The 19,653-nt window shown below is 47.2% G+C and overlaps 1 protein-coding gene across 1 annotated transcript in view; it reads left to right on the forward strand.

The window, feature by feature from the left end:
- DOCK2 (dedicator of cytokinesis 2) overlaps positions 1–19,653 on the forward strand; it is a 392,475-nt gene that overhangs the window by 316,676 nt on the left and 56,146 nt on the right. The window contains exons 31-33 of the mRNA XM_075996281.1: positions 7,886–7,986; positions 8,078–8,136; positions 18,775–18,923. Of these exons, the coding sequence (XP_075852396.1) occupies positions 7,886–7,986; positions 8,078–8,136; positions 18,775–18,923 (309 nt within the window). The remainder of the gene's footprint in view (positions 1–7,885; positions 7,987–8,077; positions 8,137–18,774; positions 18,924–19,653) is intronic.

Genomic DNA, 19,653 nt, shown 5'->3' on the forward strand with positions numbered 1-19,653 from the left:
GCTCCAGCCTATCAGTACTTGCTAGGCTAAAAGGATGATTGTTATCTTTGCTCAGGGTTCTCATGCGTGACCTTGCATTAAATCAGGCAACTGAGCAATAATGAAAACGATGATGAAATGAGTAGCCGCCATTGCCTGGTGGCTTATACACACCAGATCTCACAAGAAGCACATCAAGGGTGTTATTTTTCTCCATCCTTGTAGCTACCCTATGAATTAGCCACTGTGACTAACATTTTTTTCTGCTCTAAGGATGCAAGGAGTAAGACTCAGAGAGGATGAGTAGATAGCCTGAAGTTGCACAGAGCGTCAGTGCAGAGCTGGGACCAGAACCTGACAGTAGATGACACCAAGGCCCACGCAGATGACCGGGGCCACATGCCAGGCGTGGAGTTTGCCACTGCATTGGGCTGCCTGCCTGGCTGGCAGGATCTGGCCGAGAGTTTCTCCCAGCATTGTAAATCTTGACATGGGAACGAAACATGTTTCTTTAGCTGTTTTGAATCAGGAGAAATGTTTGATTCCCTTCCAGGTGGCCCTGATGCCTGCAGACTCTGGTAACAGGTGTGCTCGGGGAAGTTAGAAAGGCCATTGCTTTTTTGGAGGGGCAGCTTGGAACAGCATACCTAGGAGCCAGCAGTGGCAGCGTGAGGGCCGTAAAACTGCAAGCTGGTTTGCTCTTCTCTTCCTGTGGGCTCAGCAGTCGCAGCCTCAGATCCGCTTTCCTGAGTCTGGCTCACCTCCATGGTCTTGGGTGGGAATTTTCCAGAAGTCCCTCATGCCATTCCTTTAGGTTTTATCCTGTTTTCCTGAAAGAAAACCTATACCAAGGAGATGCCCAGAGATTGGGGGTTTCATACTTGGAAAGTTCATGCTCATGCATTATGTGACTTTAAACAAATTACTTTCACCTCTGTGTGCCTCAGTTTCCCCAACTTTAAATTAAGATATTAATAGTAGCTATGTTGTTGGGTTGTTGTGAGGAGTAAATGCATTAATTCACGTAAAGCATGTAGAACAGTGGTAGGAACACAGTAGCCATTTAATAAATGCTCGCTCATGATAATAATAGTAATTGTTAGCATTTTGGTGGTGACAATGATGATGATGACCCTAAATGTGTCAGGGCTGGGAACTCATGTCAATCCTTGATAAACAGGACAGTCGGGGAGGCATCTTTCTGGTCACCCACAGTGTTGCCTGGGGCTATCACTCCAACAAGATTCTATAAAATAGGAGAGTGGCCAACATCACAAAATAAACAAGTCTTGTTTTCTAATGAGGCTTCCATAGATATTTATTGAAAAGTACCCAAGAACGAGATCATTTTTCAACCTTATCTTTGTTCTCCTCCCTTTTTCTCCCCTCACCATGTGAGAATGGATTTGTTCTCTGCATCCTGCCTGGAACATGCCTTGTCTCCTTCTTACGCTTTCATTAATTATGCATTTAATATCAGCAGGAACAGCATCCATCACCGAGTGCTGCCTGCCTTGGCAGCCAGTGTCCAGACGAGGGGCAGGTGCAATGAGATTATCCCTAATATCTTTTCCGGAACTGTAGTTTTGTGATTCAAAGGGCAGAAAGCAAGACGCTCCGTGGGTGCCACTCTGTAGGCGATAAGACCTGGGAACTGCAAAATTGGTGTTTCCTGCTTGGAGCTAAGACCATTTGCATGCCTGGGCCCTATTCAGGATGCTGGGCCATGGTGTTTGCCTCTATTAACGTGGTCAGAGAAGACCAAGAGAGGATTTCAAATTTAACTTTGCAAGGATTTTTGTCTAAGAGCAATTGTCATGAATCCAGGCCATTGCAACATCTTTGAGGAATTCAGAAGCAAAGAAGAATACTGCCCTGCCCTCTAGGATCTTTAGATTTTGATAGAAGACCATACAAGTCCATTTTCTAGCACCCAGGCTTTTGAAGAAGGTGACAAACCTTTACTGGGCATTTATGTACAGAATCTTGATCCTCTTCATAATCCTGTTCAGTTGGGATATACCCATTTTCCCGGTGAACAAACTGAGATTCAGGGATGTGTCTGTCTTTTCTGCTTAAGTCATCTAACTATTAATTCAACCCCAAGCCTGTCTGCAAAGCCCATCCTTTGTCCACTCTTCTGCTTCATCTCTCAGAAATGAGGTGCCTTTGGATGCTAGGAGACAGGTCTGTTTACATCTAGAAACACTCTCTGCCCTTGCCAGTTCTTCCTGGCAGTGAGATCGAGAGCTCTAAGATAAGTCACTGTAGGGTTAGACATTCCGTGTTGAAAACTCCGATTGGGCCTGGAACCAGTGCTTGCGTTTAGGCTCCAGGGCAGCTCTGTGATTGGTAATGAGATCATTCTCTCTGCTTGGGAAGCTCTAATTGACTTCGGGTAACTTCTGGGCACCAGGCCCATCCGGGGACCATTTTGGAACATGCATTAGAGATCCTGTGAAATGAAAAACTTGCAGAATATTCCCAGCCATTAGTGGAGGAATGAGGGCCAGCTTGGTCTTCATAATGGGAAATGTGACCAGAGATGCCAAGAACAAGTGAGGTTACCAAAGCCTTGCAGAGGCCCATTGTACTGTCACAGGGGACGCACGGTGGGACGGCTCCTCCAGGCAGAAAGGCAGCCATATGCCTGGGGACTGTTTCCCCAGCCCTGCCTGCTTCCGCTTTTGGGCCCCAGACAACCTCTGCTCTGATGTTCGTAGCTTGAGTCCACACCTGGAACCTTCCTCTCCCAGAGCCAACAGCATCCCCAAAGGGGGCGCATGCCAGCAGCAGCACGTGCTGGGTGGTTTTCTATTTGGAATTTGGGGCAAATAATTATTCAAGGTTATTGAGAAAGAATCCCACAAGATCAAAAATCCTTGATCTTTCTGCTGTAAAGACTATAAAACATCAGACAAACCAGCAGACATGTTAATCAATAGCAAAGGCTGAAGGAAACCAAGAGAGAAGAAGAGCTATTTTAGCAGAAGAGCAGGGTGGTGAAGAATGCAAGTCTTGGAGTCAGATAAACTCGGATTCAAATGTCACCCACCTTTGCCACTTTGTAGCTGTGTGACCTTGGCAAGATATTTAACTTCCGTAGGCCTCAGTTTCCTGATCTCTAAAATGGGGAGAGTACTAACACAAATCTGATAGTCCCTTAGGAGGATTTAACAAGAATGCATGCAGAGTGCTTGAGTCGTTAATGAACTCACTCAACAGATATTTCCTGAGCGCATGCTGGGGTAGACATGATGCTAGACTCTGTGTATATCACAGTGAATAAAAAAGATGAAAAATTTGACTGCACAACATTTACATCCAGAAAATAAATTAATTTGAGGGTGAATAGGAGGTGGATCTACGTTAGTCTGGGTGAGTGGGGAAGGTTTCCCCAGGAACTGATACTGCAAGACTGAGTAGGAGTTTACTAGACAGTGATTTTCTCAATTATTCCTTATAACCACGCCCTTTAGATACTATTAGCTCCATTTTCTAGGTGAAGAAACGGAGACTCAAAAGGTAGGGTAACTTGTCCATGATAATAGAGCTGGAAAGCAACCTGACAGTATCTATGAAAACAAACCACAAAGGTAATAAGCAAACAATAACAAAACCAGTGTAGACCCTGTGACTTAGTAATTTCAGCTCTAGGAATGTATACTACAAATATAGTTTCTCATGCATAACGATATTTAAATAGGGTGTTGATTATAGCACTCTTGCTAGAGGGAAAAAATTGGAATCAAGCTAAATGTCTATAAATTGGGAATTGGTTAAAATTAAAGTACATCCTTATAGCAGAATACAATGCAGCAATAAAAGGGAATGAAGCAGATCTGTATATGCTAATATGGAAACATTTGTGAGATATATTAGTAAGAGAAAAAAAGCCAAGTACAGCAGACTATTAAAAAAAGTCTATACATATATTTATCTATACATGCAAAATTTCTGAAAGTCTATCTAAGAAATCGTTAACATTTTCCTCTGGGGAATTTTGCTAGGCTCCTAGGTAAGATGGAAAATAACTTTTTTATTTAATCTTTTCTATTTAATTTTTTAAAATCATGGGTATATATTACTTTTATAATTTTGTTGAGAGTTAATTTCAGATAACTAAATTCTCATTAGAGCCCCCCAGCAGTATGATTTTGGGTGGTCTTTTAACTTATCTGCACCTTATTGTTTACATGTGTGAAATACAAAAGTTGGACCAGGTGACCTTTAAATTCATTCCAATTCTAGCTCTCTATTGTCCTGTGATTTCAAAATATTGAATTCCCAATCAGAAATCACCTCACCTCTTCTCCAGGGCAAAGAGATCTGTGTGCTTTGCTAAAAAGGCCCTGTGGCTTCTCTTAGTCAACTGAGCTAGGCACTTAGTATAAACACCACCAGACGGCTTGTCACATGGCAGAAAGAAAAATCTGAGACCTTTTGAGGCATTTATCCGGGAATATGGCGATCAATAAATAAGTATTTTCTGGAGCCCAGCTGTGTTTGAGCCATTGTGCTGAGCACCGCGTTAGGGATACAAATAAAGGGAAGACGGGACCCATGGTGCTTGTGGCGCTTGCAATTAGAGAGGACAGGGCATACAGGTACTCTGCGACCAGTGCCACCACCATCACCACCATTCCATTTACTGAGCACGTGGTGTGTGCCCCTTGCTCGTAACATTTCATCTTGTCTTCAACAGTCCTTCGTGGTAGCTGCCATTACTTTTGCTGTTTTGCAAGTGAGGAAATGAGACTCAGAAGGGTCAAGTGACTAGCCAAAGGTGACCTAACTAGTAAGCAGGACTAGTTTTCGCACCCTGGTGTGCAGGACGCTGATACACATGTCCTTAGCCACTGGAGGATGTTTTCACGGGAAGCGAGTGGAGCCCAAGGCCACGGGCAGAGCAGTGCACTGAAGTCTGTAGCAAGTCTGTAACAAGACCCAAAGGAAGTGGGTCTTGAATTGGGCTTTGGTGAAAGAATAGGACACAGAGACTTCAAGTCAGATACACTACTCCCTTCCCCAAATGAGAGAGCCACTGTGAGCAAAGCCATGGAGACCAAAATGCTCCTGGGATCTCTGTGTAGTCTGAGCAGGCCCACAATGGGCAGTTTATCAAAGGAGAAAACACTGGAGTCAGAGGAAATTATATGCGGCCTTCAAAGCCAAGTTAATGCATTTGGTCCTAAGTGTTTGGAAACAGGAGTCAAGGAGGGTTTGGGGCAGAGGCATTAAGAGCGTCCAGCAGTATCTAGTTGTGGCCACTGCTCACCTCTCAATTGCACAGCCACCCCCACGGGGCTCCATGAGCAGGGCTGGGCAGGGCTGGGGCTGAGACACAGGTGTGCCATTTCTGAGCCACTGAGATGAGGCACAGCTGTAGCCTCAGGGCCACAAAGATTTCCCAGGAGGGGAGCCTTCTCCTCCAAAAACACACAGCGGGTCCACTGCCAGGTATATACCCATGGGAATTAGAAACCTATGTCCACACAAAAACTTGTACGAGAGTGTTCATAGAGCATTATTTATGATGGTTAAAAACTGGAAACAACCCAGATGTTCACAGACGGATGAATGGACAAACAAAATGTGTATATCCATCTGATGGAATATTATTCGACAATAAAAAAAATGAAGTACTGATACAAACTACAACATGTGTGAACCTTGAAAACATTCCACTAAATTTAAAAAGTCATGCCCAAAAGGTCACATGTTGTATGATTTTATTAATATGAAATGTCAGGATAGGCAAATCCAGAGACAGAAAGTAGCTTAGTGGTTGCCAGGGACTGGTGGGGGAGGGCAGGGGGACTGACTGCTGGTGGGTAGAGGCTTTCTTTTTGTGGTGATGAAACTGTTCCAAAATTAGAAAGCGGTGATGGTTAAACCACCTTGTGAAGATACTCAAAATCCCTAAACTGGACATTTTAAAAAGTAACCCTTGAGTCTAAGGGTTAGAGGAAGCCTTTGGAGGACTTTGGGGAAGGGAGTAGTGTATCTGACTTGTTTAAAAAGATCCTTCTGGACTGCGTGTGAGGAGTTGACTTTATGGGGGTTATAAGCCAGGAGGTTACCGCACTGTACCCCAGGAGTGGCTTGGTCTTTGGGGCCCTGGGAGATAAAGGTCCCAGTAAAGGCAAGCGTGTTCACTCAACAAAATGCAGCCTGCACGGGAGCAGACATCGCTGTCTGTGTAACCACTGCCCTGTCAACACACGATGGCAGTGCCCGGGCACTTAGAAGATGTTCCCGAATATTCGTTAGATGGCTCCTCGGCTGAAGACTGCCCATGGCATGCTGAAAGAGCCCAAAGCATCAATCAGAAGACCTAGGTGCAAATCCCAGCTCTGCTGTGTCTGGAACAAGCTGAGCAGCCTTGGGCAAAATACTTAACCTCTCCAAGCCTCAGTCTGCTCATCTGTAAAACAGGAATAATAAGAGCTATTGAGTTTTGAGAGATGAAAGGAAAGATGGATGGGAAAACCTTGGGCCCATGGTAAAACGCGGTGTGTTTTGCTTCTTTCTAAAACTGGAACCACAAGCCCATTTGAAGGTCATGCTCTGGGCAGCAGTGATGACTTTATCAATGGTGGAGTTGTCTTTTTGCTAGTCTTGGCCATCTGCAGACTCTGATGGACATCTCAGTTGAGGTGGAGGTCTCGATGCCTGTGTGATTTCTCTGCTAATGTTACCCATCCTCTTGCTATGCAGTGTTTAGAGGGGCCCAAAAGTGGGTGGGTTTGTTCAGCAATCCTGTCTCCCACCTGCTTTGCAGGGCTGTGGCATCTTGCAACAACTGCCCTTGAGGACCCAAGGACCTAGGCTCTGCCATTGGCATTGGTACCAAGGGCCCCATTCAAACAATGAAAAGAACAACAATGTGGCTAGCCAATATTCCTGAGCCCTTACTGTGATTCGTGCCCTTTAAGCACATCATCTCGTGTCACCTTTATTACAACCTTCTGCAGTGGGGACTAGAGTCATCTCAATTTTGCAGACAGGTTCCCTGAGGCTCCACAGCACCTTGATTTGTGCCTACATCTCTCTGGTCTGTCACCTGGATCAGCATTGCCACATCCCTGCGGCCAGTCTTCTCAAGCACACGCCATGGGCTGACTCCTTTAGCTGCTCTCGTTGACTGTCAGCTGGCGGAGCGGGTTCTAGTATTAGTTCCTCACATTTAGCACAAGCAGATCGCATACCTGTGAAAATTGTGACGCATAAACTGGGCCCGCAGGGGTCCCGCCTCCTGCAAGCAGCGGAACTTCCCAGAGTGCCTGTTCCCTGCACATTTCCTGGCCTCACCCCGGGAGTCACAGGTCTGGGCAGGGGCCGGAGAATTTGTATTTCTAACAAGTTCCAGGTGCTGCTGCTGCTCCTGGTCTGAGAACCATACTTTAAAACCATTGAGGAAAAGGCAAAATATTTTAAGAGACAATGAATTGCAGGCCGGTCCTCTGAGCTGTCAGGTGAAGGGGGGGGGGAATTTCCAGAGGGACTGTGGGTCCCTGAACCACCTTATCCTTCGTCGCCCTCTAATTCCAGGGCAGGAACCGGCTCACGAGGGCACCCAGCTGGGGCGAGTTAGTTGTGTTTCAAAAAACAAAACAAAGCACGACAGTGACCAAAAAATAGCCCTAAAATTCTCCTCCTCGCCTAGATCCTGTTGTCTGGGAGTGGACATGACCGGCGCCCAGAGAAATCCATCCATTGTCCTTGCTTTGGCCAAGATGTTAATTTCAGAGTCAGTGCCAGGGAGGAAATTGCAGTGGGCACAATTAAACGGGTTGTGCCTCTCTGTTCTGCCATCTTCATAAATTATTCACATTACCCAGCACTTAATATGCCTTCCCACTTCAGGCCATCTCCGTAACCGTCTCTGCTCTCTCATTTACAGCTGTGGAACAACTATTTTCATCTGGCGGTGGCTTTTATCACTCAGGATTCTCTGCAGCTGGAGCAGTTCTCGCATGCCAAGTACAACAAAATCCTGAATAAGTAGGTTGCATTTTTGGATTTCCAGAAGTGGGGTTGGGTTTGGGAGATGCTCTGAGACGGTGCCTGAAGCAGAGGCTTTTGTGTGTCCTAGGTACGGGGACATGCGACGGCTCATCGGCTTCTCCATCCGCGATATGTGGTACAAGCTCGGTGAGTAGGCGCGTGCGTCCAGACAGGCACACCTGCACCCACCACGCCTTCTAGAAGGCCATACACTGGGGGGCCTCGGGGTCTCAGCAGTGGGAGCTCGAAACAACAGTCTGTCATTGTGTGCGCCCCTGGTCCTTAATGCGTGCCTGATTATACACTGAATGACGGAGGGGCCCACCCTCAGCTCGACCTCAACCTCTGCTTCTGCTCTGCCCCTGAGCAGGTTCAGAGTCAAGCTGGCATTTACAGGAGGGAGCAGGACTGCTGTGGGGACTCACGTGCCCACACGTCACACGAAGGCTTGATGCCAATCGGTGGGTCACCTTGAGTCCTGCGTGTGACATGGTCCACAAAGCGTCCTCCAACCTCGTGGGGAGAACTGGTTCTCTGGAAGATGAGAGGGTCTTTTGAGCTGAAATTGGACCCAGTAAAGCTGTCCCTGCCTCAGTGAACTACAGGAATCTTGTATGATTACCTGAGTGATACCCAAGGACAGAGGGACAGGACCAGGGAGATGTTTATTGAGAGTCTGAGTCAGGCATGTGCTAAGGAAATCTGATTTAATCTTCACATCACTTTCTGTAAGCTAGAAACATTTCCCCTCCTTTTATGTATCAGAAAATTCAGAGAGGGAAGCAGCTTGCTTGCTTGAGGTCAAACAGCCGGAAGTCTCAGAGCATGGTTTTGATCCATGAGGACAAGGACCATAAACCTTGCCCACAGCCCAAATCTTCCTCCATAAATATGTGCTGAAAGGATGAATGGCTGGAGGGCTGGATGGACAGTAATGAATATTTTATTTCTGTGCTCCCTCCTTGACTTTCTGATGTTGAATTGCTGTCCCCAGGGCTTGGCACAGTTGACTCTCCCCAGCAGAGGCACTCACAGGGACTGGCTGGGCCCATCTCTCGGATTTAGCTTCCTTACCTCCCCAGCCTGTGCTTCTTGCTTCCCAAGACCCCTTCGTGTCTGCCAGTCCAACCAGCTTTTCTAGGCAGCAGCTGCTTGCCCTTTCCAGCAAGTTCCATCCACTGTGGGGGCAGCATAGCACAGTGGGTAGACTGCCAGTGTGGGTTCTGCGGGTGCTGGTGGGTCAGACTCCACCTAGAGCGCATGCTGGGTGACAGAAAGGTTGTGGGTTGGCTCACAACGTCCAAGGCAGAGCTGAGGACCCAGGCCCAGAGCAGACTGCCGCATCCCTGCCTTGGGCCTTGTCCTAACGTTTACACACTATGAAGCCTAAAGCAAGGGGACCTAGCATCACTCGGCCATAGTTGGGGAAATATCACCTTCTCACGTGGTTCTTATGAGGGTCATAGGAGCAAAGACTGGGGAGAGTGCAGCTATGGAGGCCACTGCACCCATACTGGAGTTTTTATCATTAGTCTCACCCTGCCCACCCGGATGGAACCTAATTTTCCTGCTCTGGGTCCTTAATCCTCAAAGCTGGACCTGTATCACTAAGGACTGAAGGGCAGGGCTCAGGCAAGTGATGTAAAAGAAGGCTGGAGTGTGTTAAACCCAGAGAAATTCTGTAAAGCGGGAACAACATTTGGATCGGGTGATTCTTTGCGGTGGGGGCTACCCTGTGCATTGCAGGGTATGGAGCAGTCTCCCTGGCCTCTGCCCTCTAAGATGCCAGTAGTGTCCTCCCTGGTCATGACAACCAAAAAAGTCTCTAGACATTGCCACATGTCCCCTGGGCAGAGGGATACCACCTCGGCCCTGTTTTTTCTAGAAAAGCATGTCTTTCTCAGGCTACCTTCAGTTTGTCCACTTGGGTAAGGACTAGGACATAAGAAATAATTTGTTTCATCTACCCTTGCTTTGTGATGGAGAAACGCAAGCACAGGCCTCCGTGGTAGCCAGCACCCGGCCTTGGGGGCAGGCAGATGGGAAGGAGTAGATGCCTGGAGCAAAGTGAAGAGGCGACACAGCTGCTGGTCCTCTCCCGCTGGTGGCTGTCCTCCTAAAACATGAGCCCATGTTGTCACACCTTACAGTTTTTCAAAAGAAGCCAGGAAACTGGGTTTTTCAATGCATTTTCCAATTTATGAATATTAATGATATCTCATTGAAAGCTGTCAAAATATTGAACATGCCCAAGGAAGGGATGGAGCCCAGATTCAGTTCTCTTCTGAGTCTGCATTCTTGCTCTACCATAGCAGAGACAGATAAGCCGCAGTGGGCTTCCTTCCAGGCTCCACGGCCGGGCGTTGCCAGAGCTGGAAAACAGGGACCTGCACTTTGTCCCCAGTGCTTTCACACAGCCTGCTCTTTTCTGAGTGTCCTTCGTTGCCATTGTTTTGCACACAGAAGATTTTACTTAGATATAGATTATGTTTTGGCAGGCATTCCTGCACTCCCGATTATGCTGATGAATGAAAAGATGTTACCAAATATTCCACCTGCTTAGAATTACAGAACATCAGAGCTGGGAGGGCCCTTTAGAGATCATATTGTCCAGCATTTTTCAGACATTTATTTTTAGCTGAGGACCAATAATAAAAAAAAAAATCTCATGCGTGATAAGTAAATTGGATGAAAGCAGAGCTATTCTAATTGAAGTGAGGTGGGCGGGCTCAGAGCTTATTATACTGGGCTGCTCTCAAGCGCCCCATGTAGACTCCCCCACCCCCAGGGCTTTGGAGGAAGTGCTAAAGCACTCTGAGAATAGTTGGAAGCTACTGGTCTGGTCCAGCCCACCGTTTTACCAGTGAAGGAACTGAGACTCAGAGAGGAGAAGGAGTTTGTACCAGATCATTTAGTGGATTGGAGGCAGAAACTGGACAAGAGCCCTGGCCAAAGTGTTTGCTCTGATGCATCAGACTCCTTGCTGTTTGCAAATACCTAGAATGAGTTAAGGCAGTTAAAAGATATGTCTGTCAGGGTTTGGGGGTTGGTTGCAAGATGGAGGCATTAGCTATGGCTGCCTTATTCAGAGAAGGTATGTGCTGGGAGGACCAGGAGGAACTGAAACACCAGGCCACGGAAGGACGGGGTCCAGAGCCACTCTGGGATCCAGAGCAGGTGGTGCAGCTGCTGCCATTGCCTTCAGGACGCTCCACCCCTTTGTCATTCTGCTAACGATCAAGTCTCCTAAGCACACTGTTCTGTTGGACTTCCTTGGATGACCTCCTAATGTTTCCACCAAGCCTACATCCATTGTGGGAGGAAGAGTTTCCTAAGGCAAAATCCAGGAAGATAATATCACTGGAAGAAGGAGTTAGGAACAGAGGTCAAACAAAAGCCACAGATACCCACTGCAGACAATAAGAATCAAAGGATGCTTTGCAAAGATGGTCACCCCCTCACCACCTTGGCCTGGCTTCGGAGGAAGAGGAAAGCATATCCACCCAAAGTGGTTTTTCTTGGCCACACCAGCCTTCCACTCGCTGGTTCTATGGCTGCTTTCTCCTTGCCTGTCTCCTTCAGGGAAAAGAGAACAGAAAGCGGGAGCAGAGAAAATGGGCAGTTCCCGCATTCCCACCCTGCCCTGTGCTCAGTGGGATCCTGGCATTAGCCTGCTTTCTCCTAGCATGCTAATGACATTAACTTGATAATCCAAACCAAGACTAAACACTCTGTACATTAGGGACCAATGTAGTGAGACCACGACACTGGCTAATGATAGGTTTTAAAGCGCAATTCATGGAACGTCCAAGGCAGAGTGAAACTTAGAAGCTATCTGTGGCCGACTTTGCTGATCGCCCATGCAAAAGTCATTCCCCTCTTCTTCCTGCCTAAATGAATCCTGATTTTGTTTCGTGTCAGGATTGCAACTTGCTCAGTTAACGATGTCTTTTGGCAGGTGATGGCCATGTGACCCAAGTCTGTCCCACTAGAATCAGCAGAAACATACTTGATGGGGCTTCAGGAAAGTGTTTCTTTCCCAATTAAAGAAGTAAAATCAAAACAAAAACAAGAGGCAGAGAGAGGACAAATTCAATGAACACAACATATTTTTTGCTCTGGAAAAGGATGAGACACTTGGAGGGGCAGTAGCCATTTTAGCACCATGAGGACAAATGTCACATGCTGAGGGTGCGGGAGCAGCTATGGACTGACCAGCTTTGGACTTCTTGTTAAGGAAGAAAATTAAAGCTCCAGTTTAGCCATGACAGTCACATTTCTGTTACATCTCTAACTGGTACATTATCTAATTCAGCCTGCTGACTTTATAGGCAACGTTGCCAAGTGAGGCCCAGAGAATCACAAGGACATCCCCGAGTTCAGCAGCAAATCGGTGGCTGAGTTGAGGCTAGAAGAGCCTGTCTCTTGACTCCAAGTTCAATGTTCTCACAAATTATTTTTTTTTCAAAGAGCATGCAAATTATTTTCAAAGGGTATAAAATAGCCAACTAACTCTGTTTTTCAAAGACTGCTGGTAATGAGTAAATCATAATGCATGCTAGTTTTTTAAATTTTGTTTTAATGCTAGAAGCAATCAGGGCATCATCATCATGATCATCAGTATCATCTTCTTCTTCTTCTCATCAAGAACAACTTGAGCAACCCTGTGATTATAAGATAGCTAATTGCAAAGCTATAATCCAGGCTTGAAGATTCTTTAAAATTCTTCATAGGAAAGTCTAGACAAATGTGAGTGTGTGTGTGTGTGTGTGTGTGTGTGTGTGTGTGTGTGTTGTTTTGAGAGAGGAGGTGTGGGCAGGGAGGTCTTCATGAGTAGAAGGACAACATGTTGTTGAGGAGACAGCCACTAAAGGGTTAACAGCATTTGTATTTTTGGATCCTGGGGCGATGCCAAATGTAATGTACTTTTCCCAATAGTGTAGCATCATAACATTTGATTTCTGCTTGGCATGAAGCAATGCACATTTTACTAAAATGACTTTGCACCTAACCCTCCCACGTTCACCTGGGTTAATGGCGGGCTGCTTTGTTAACAGCCATCACGGGAGAGAAAGGCACAATCCAGTCGCTGGCATCTCAGCCTCACGTGTGGGCAGGTCGCTCCTGGCAGAGCGGTGGGAGCAATTGGGCCATCACTTCTTAAGCATCTACGCAGTGCCCAGCTCGGTGCTAAGCTCTGGGGAATGGTGGGAGGATTGGAGAAGCCCAAGGCACGATCCATGCGCTACTGTCCAGTGGGGAAGAGTGGCAATAAAGGTATTTAAACTGAATAGTTGCCTACAGTAGAGACTCAGGCAAAAGGGATATACGTAAGGCCTATAAGGATGATTCCATCTGGGGAAACAGCTTCTGAATTGGGCACCAAAGGTGGACCATTTCAGGACTGAAGGAAAGACAAGGAAAGGGCAGGGATTCCAGGAGAGCGACCAGCCAAGCCAGCTCGGCTTCTTAGGGCTGGGGGAGAAGCTTCTGGGAACCAAGGGGAAGGGGGTTGACAGGCCGTCCATCCATGCATTCATTTGACAACCAATAATGAGTGCTGTGGGTGCTCCCCAAAGAGGTCCATGTCCTAATCCCCAGGGCCCGTGGAATATGTACCTAACATGGCAAAGGAGGCTTTTCAGGTGTGATTAAGTTAAGGATCTTGCAGATGGTAAGGGTATCTTGGACTGTCCGCCTGGACCCAATGCAGTTACAGAGTCCTTCTAAGTGACAAAGGGAAGCAGGGGACTCAGAGTCAGAGAGGTTTGGGGGTGCTGTATTGCTGGCTTTCAAGCTGGAGGAAGGGGCCATGAGCCAGGGAGTGCAGGGGGCCTCTAGCAGCTAGGAAAGGCAAGGGAACAAATGCTTCCTTAGACCCTCCAGAAGAAGCTCAGTCCTGCCCACACCTTGATTTTCAGACTTCTGTACTCCAGAAATGCAAGATAATAAATTTGTGTTGTTTTCGGTCGATACATTTGTGGTGATTTATAACAGCAGTCACAGGAAACTAACACATGCACCTTCTAAATGCCAGTAACTGGGGTTAAAACCAAAAACAGGGCAGAGATATCGTCGCTGACCTCACAGACTGGTGGTCATTGCACTAAATAGTTAAGTATAGACTAATTGCAGAGTTATTTCATTATGGCTGTGAAGGGGGATCAGCCAACAAGCAGAGACTTGGGGCACTCAGAGAATCGATGACGGACCCCTGCCTGGCGAGTGAGCCACGGATGGCCTTGACTCCAAAGCGCCCGAAGCCCACGTTCCCAGCAGTGCTGTCCTTTAGTGTAGGATGGGAGCCACCTGCCAACCTTAAATGCTCTAGTGTCTACTTTAAAAAAAGTTCTAAAGGAGCAGTGAAATTAATTTTAGCAACATATTTAACCCTGATATTCCAAAGTATTATCATTCCAGAGTATTACTAGTTGTAATCAATACAAAATGTTACTGAGGTTTCTCTTTTTTTTTGGAACTCATTCTTTGAAATCTGATGGAATTTTTTACACTTATGGCACATTTCATTTTGGACTAGCCATATTTCAAGTGCTCCAAAGACACACGTGGCAGTATGAATAGTACTGAATAGTGTGGCCCCAGAGAGCAAGTGAGGACGGACTTGCAGCAGGGCATGTGTGGGCTGGGGCTGGAGTGGGGAGTGGGGCTGGGGTCCAGGAGAGGGAGGGGGGAGCCGGCCGGCAGAGGCGGGCACGTGTCAGTGCCCACGCGGGAGGAGCAGGGAGCACCAGGTGGATGGAGGACGGGCAGGTGAGAGGCGTGACATGGGCGTGGACAGGGAGGACGGCACCGAACGGGCTTGCAGAGCGTGGTCCCAAGAGCAAGGGATGCCTTGGGCAAAAGCTATGAATCAACATGATCGGATTGGGCCTTTTCACACATCTTTGAGGATAGCTTATGAAATATTTCAGCGGGATAGAGAAGAGCGTGGAGGGTGGTGAACGTCAGCCACGGCAGAGAATATAAATCCATCCCGACCCTGTCCCCAGTTTGGCTGTTTGCTCTAAAAATGAACAAATAAAATGACCAGCCTGAACATTTCCATGGAAAGCTCTAGAGACCTCCACAGGGTCGGACTTTGTCTCTCCATATAGTTTTATGCAGAGCCCAGCAGGTGGCTGAGCCCCAAGTACTCGTCACCACCGTCACCATCATAATCAGCATCGCCACTTCCAGAGCTTTCCTTAAAGTGCCAGACACTGTGCAAAGCCCTTTGTTCACATAAACTCTTCTAAGCTTCTCAACAGTTCTACCAGGAAGGCATCCTTCTTATCTCCATTTTACAGATGAGATCACAGAGGCTCAGAGAAGGCAGCTGAAAAGCATAGTGGCACCCAGCCGTGGGTGGGAGGCAGTGGCAGGACCTGACCCAGGTTGTCAGGTTCACAGACTTTCTGGGGCCTAGAGGGAGGCGGGGCTGGGCATGCCCTGAATAGTGAGAGGATTATTGATTGCCTATCTCAGAGCATGGCCAGGAGGAGGTTTCCAAGCCTAGGAGAGAGGAGGAGAGATCTATGTTCTTTCTTCTCCTTTTGAACTGAATGAGTGATGTTTTATTATCAGCCCAGCTTTATTTCAGAGTCCCTAGAGGACTTGCCAGACTCTGAAATCCAAGGAGTTATAACTTGCCCTCATCCCTGTTCATTGCAGGGTCCACGCCAGCCTTTAGAGACCCCCAAGTGATAGTGCCCGTCTGTCCCATGCCAGCCTCAGAAGGTCGGTGGCTTGCCCCTCTGCATTCTCAGCCAGAGTGGCAAAGGTCTCCCTTTTGTTCTTTCAAGGTCATCTCAGTGGCCTCAGACCCTTTGCCTCCCGCCTCACAGTCTACCCCAGAGAGCAGTGATGGATGAGGCCATTGCACAGATTAAAACCACGGCCAGGGAGCACATGGGACTCCCTTCCACCCACACACCTAAGCTCTTCCCGCACTGGCATTTCCACCAGAGCCTTTCCTAGAGCCTGTGCTATTCGGCGTTGGGATTTATCCTGCTGGCTTATTGGCACTTTAAAAGCCTTTTCTAATTGGTATCTGTTCCCAGTGAGAATTGGCTTCAATTATATTAAAAAGACCCTCCTACTAATTCCCTTCCTTGCCTTTTCTCGCATACAGCAGCAGGTGTGTCTCTTGGATGAGGACCTTTTGTTTTCCAAATTAGTTTGTATTTAATTAGCCACAAATTTGTTCAGTACATGTGTATATAGTATGTATATAAAGATATGCAACATACACACACATTTGGATTAATTGAACACGATATCCAATGTGCTGACATTTCATTTTTTACACAAATGAATAAGATTTCTTTAGGGGAGCATTGTGAGAACCATTGAGATCACATTGTATTTAGAGATCAACATCTCTCTCTCTCCTCTTTCCTATTCTGCCAAATATCTCCTCAAGTGGCTGCAAAGAACGCAGGTCGAAAGTATATAAGAAATCCCGGTCTACAGCATGTCTGCCCTCTACTTTAAACCATCTTAAATATATCCTTATCATGCCCAATGCCCTCCAGTATTCTAAAGGCCTTTGTTGCATAAGCAATTTCTCCATTCCATGGTAGCTTATCTGACAGTTTCCCATTTACCTTCTACCTATTTTTTCATTCGACTTTGAATTTTAAAACCCCACTGGTTTTGCAAAAGACTTAAAGGATCTTAAAGGATGAAATCAGAAACCTAGATTGGCAATTACTATAAACCTGCCAGAAAGTAAGTTGTTGTTGTTGTTGTTGTTTTCTATCTGGGCCAAAGCGAAGACTGGAGGCTTAAGTGTAATACACATGGGTTGTATAATGAAACTGATTCCCTGGAAAAGAATCTTTATATTTCACTCTACTTGCTGCCTGACTTCACCGTTTCATTCTCACTAACTGAAGATATTCCTAGGATGATGCATTTTTTTATCTGAATTCTGGGGAAATACTCCAACATTAAGCCTCATTTAGGCTGAATGGAAATTCATTTTCTTGCTGCCTTCCCTCTCAGCTCCTTTTCTCAGCGTTAATCGAAAGCAACTGTGCCAGGCCACACGCCATGCACCTGAGTTTCTGCACCCCCCGGAGCTCTCTGCTGCAGGCAAGGACCACAAATTTTTATCCTGACAACGGAGAAAACCAGGGTGGGCTTCCTGCGCTCTGAAACTCAGAGAGAGAAAGAGGCAGCAGCTGATGAAATATACAAGTGATGAGGCCGCTTGAACTTGCCTACCCGTGCTTCCCCGGAGATCTCTGCAGTTCCCAAGTGTCCCTCTTTATTCCCTGTCTGCCACTTCTGATAGATACAGTCTGAGGAGTTTGTTCAGTTCTACTCAACGAGTCTGCCTTCCGCGGTCCATCGTGGCCAAACATCACAGCGATCACAGCCAACACCATAGAAAGTGTGCTGAGCATTGTCCTGGCTGCTCAATAAGTGATAATTCATTTACCCTTCACAACAACCCTATGAGATAAATGCTGTTATTATCCCACGTTACAGATGAGCACACTGAGGCCCTGAGGGGTAAGGCAACTTGCTCACCATAACACAGCTAGTTGATGGTGGCGTCCGTTTACAAATCCAGGCAGCCTGGGGTCAGATTTGGTGCCCTTCATCACTGGGCAACACTGACTCTGCCACTCGTCCCTGATTCTGCCATGCTCTGTGCTGCGTACATGCAGATACATTTTCACATGATCTTCTCACCACCTGGGTGTCGCTATTGCACTTTCATGGGACACATGCCCAAGTGAGTGTAGGAGCAAGACAAATGTTATGTCCTCATTTAACAGAAATTTACAGAGCATCTAATAGGCTCTGTGCTCAGTGCTACAGATACAACAATGAGAGCAGACATGGTCTCTACTCTCATGAAGCTCTCAATGGGGGAGACGAATATTAATCAAATGAGTCCACAGATAAAGACGTCATTTCAAAATTGGGTAAGAAGGTAGAACATCAGGAGCCGGTACAGGGAATCTGATCTAGCTGGGGGTGATGTGGGAATGTGCAGGGGGCTTTTCTCCCAGAGGAAGGAGTGTCTGAGCTAAGATGCGACCCCCTGAAGGGAAGCCACATGTTAAAGGGTGTGGATTGGGGAGCAGGCATGGAAAAGTATTCCCAGCAAAGGAACGGTGTGTGCACAAGCCTCGTGGAGGAGGAAGCAAGGTGGAATTGTGGCTTGTGAGCTAGGCCAGTGAGGCTAGGATGGCCAGGGGCCACCAGAGAGGGGGGTGCAAGGGAATGCTTTGAAATGATGCAGAAAAGACAAGAAATTGTGGTTCATCTGGTCCTCAAGCAATGTTTTAAATCTCACTGTTGTACTGACCATACTGGCATACGTAGCAGGTTCTTAGTAGCAAATGTTGCTTTCCTCATTTCATGAAACAGTTGGTAGAAGCACATTTTTGCCATCTCAGAAACGCAGTTTGTGTTGCAGACAGACATAATTTCAAATGTCCCTGTGCTTTACCGTCACAAACATATTCAATCACGGCCCTATTTGCAGAGCAGATAATGCAGGTGAAAACCCTGCAAACAGTGCAGTGCTTTACACACGCCCGCGTTATTATCCTTAATAATGGGGCTCATTTGGGATGATGCATGTGCCTCTTGCAGGAGTTAATATATGTAAAGTGTTCAAAACGGTGCCTGGCTCGTGGTAAACAACGGCATAAGTGTTAACTGTGGTTTTTACTGTTATGCCTCTCTTTTCTCTCTCCCCAGGCTTGGTCTAGGGAGGATCTGTGCTTCACAAAACTGTTTTATGTGTCCGTGTCTCTCTTTCAGGCCAGAACAAAATCTGCTTCATCCCAGGCATGGTGGGACCTATATTAGAGATGACACTTATCCCTGAGGCTGAGCTCCGGAAAGCCACCATACCAATCTTCTTCGACATGATGCTGTGTGAATATCAAAGAAGTGGGGATTTCAAAAAGGTAAAAAATGAGGCCAGAAACTCACGCCAGCATCCCTAATCCCCAGCCCATTTCCCCGTAATGATATCCTCGTTCCATCTGCCTGAGTGTCACTCACGCGCTCAGCGGTGGGGTAGGGACAATTATTCATGTGCCTGGAATGAGCTGGCAGGTCGGATTTGGTCAGTATTCTATCACGCCTTTCTGTCCGAGACCAAGATTAAAATGCACTTTCTTCTGTATTTGCTTGGCCCCTTTCTCCAGAGTGCAGGAACCCGACTTCTCTGCCCCAAGCTTCCCTAAAGGTGTGCTCCGAGGGCCCCTCCCACCCTCCCTACTCTCACACCCTCTGGCCCAGCATTGCACTTTGGGATGAATTGGAAGATCTACATTATCCAGAAAAAGCCAACCCTGCCAGGCAGCACACTTGGCCGCGCGTCAGATTTGATGGCAAATGGCGTTCAGGGCGTGTCACTCAGAGGGATCTGCCAATCTGTGGGGCCTAGGAAGCTTCCCCCAGGGCGGAGGGAGCCGGAACCTCTGTAAAAGACACGGCCATTGGCCAAGTATGTCCATTGAAAATCCGGCCAACCTTGAGGAACGGGGACCATTTTCTGGGTGCAGTGACGCCAGGAGCTCTGGCAGTGGGGGAAGCGCCCGGTCCCCCACGAGGTGCCTGGCGCTGCTCCGTGATCTCACCCCGTTTGGGGAGGTTGGTCTTTAAGACCCATCAAGGCAGCCTGAGCAGTTC

This window comes from Microcebus murinus, chromosome 21, assembly GCF_040939455.1.
Source record: "Microcebus murinus isolate Inina chromosome 21, M.murinus_Inina_mat1.0, whole genome shotgun sequence".
Lineage (NCBI taxonomy): Eukaryota > Metazoa > Chordata > Mammalia > Primates > Cheirogaleidae > Microcebus > Microcebus murinus.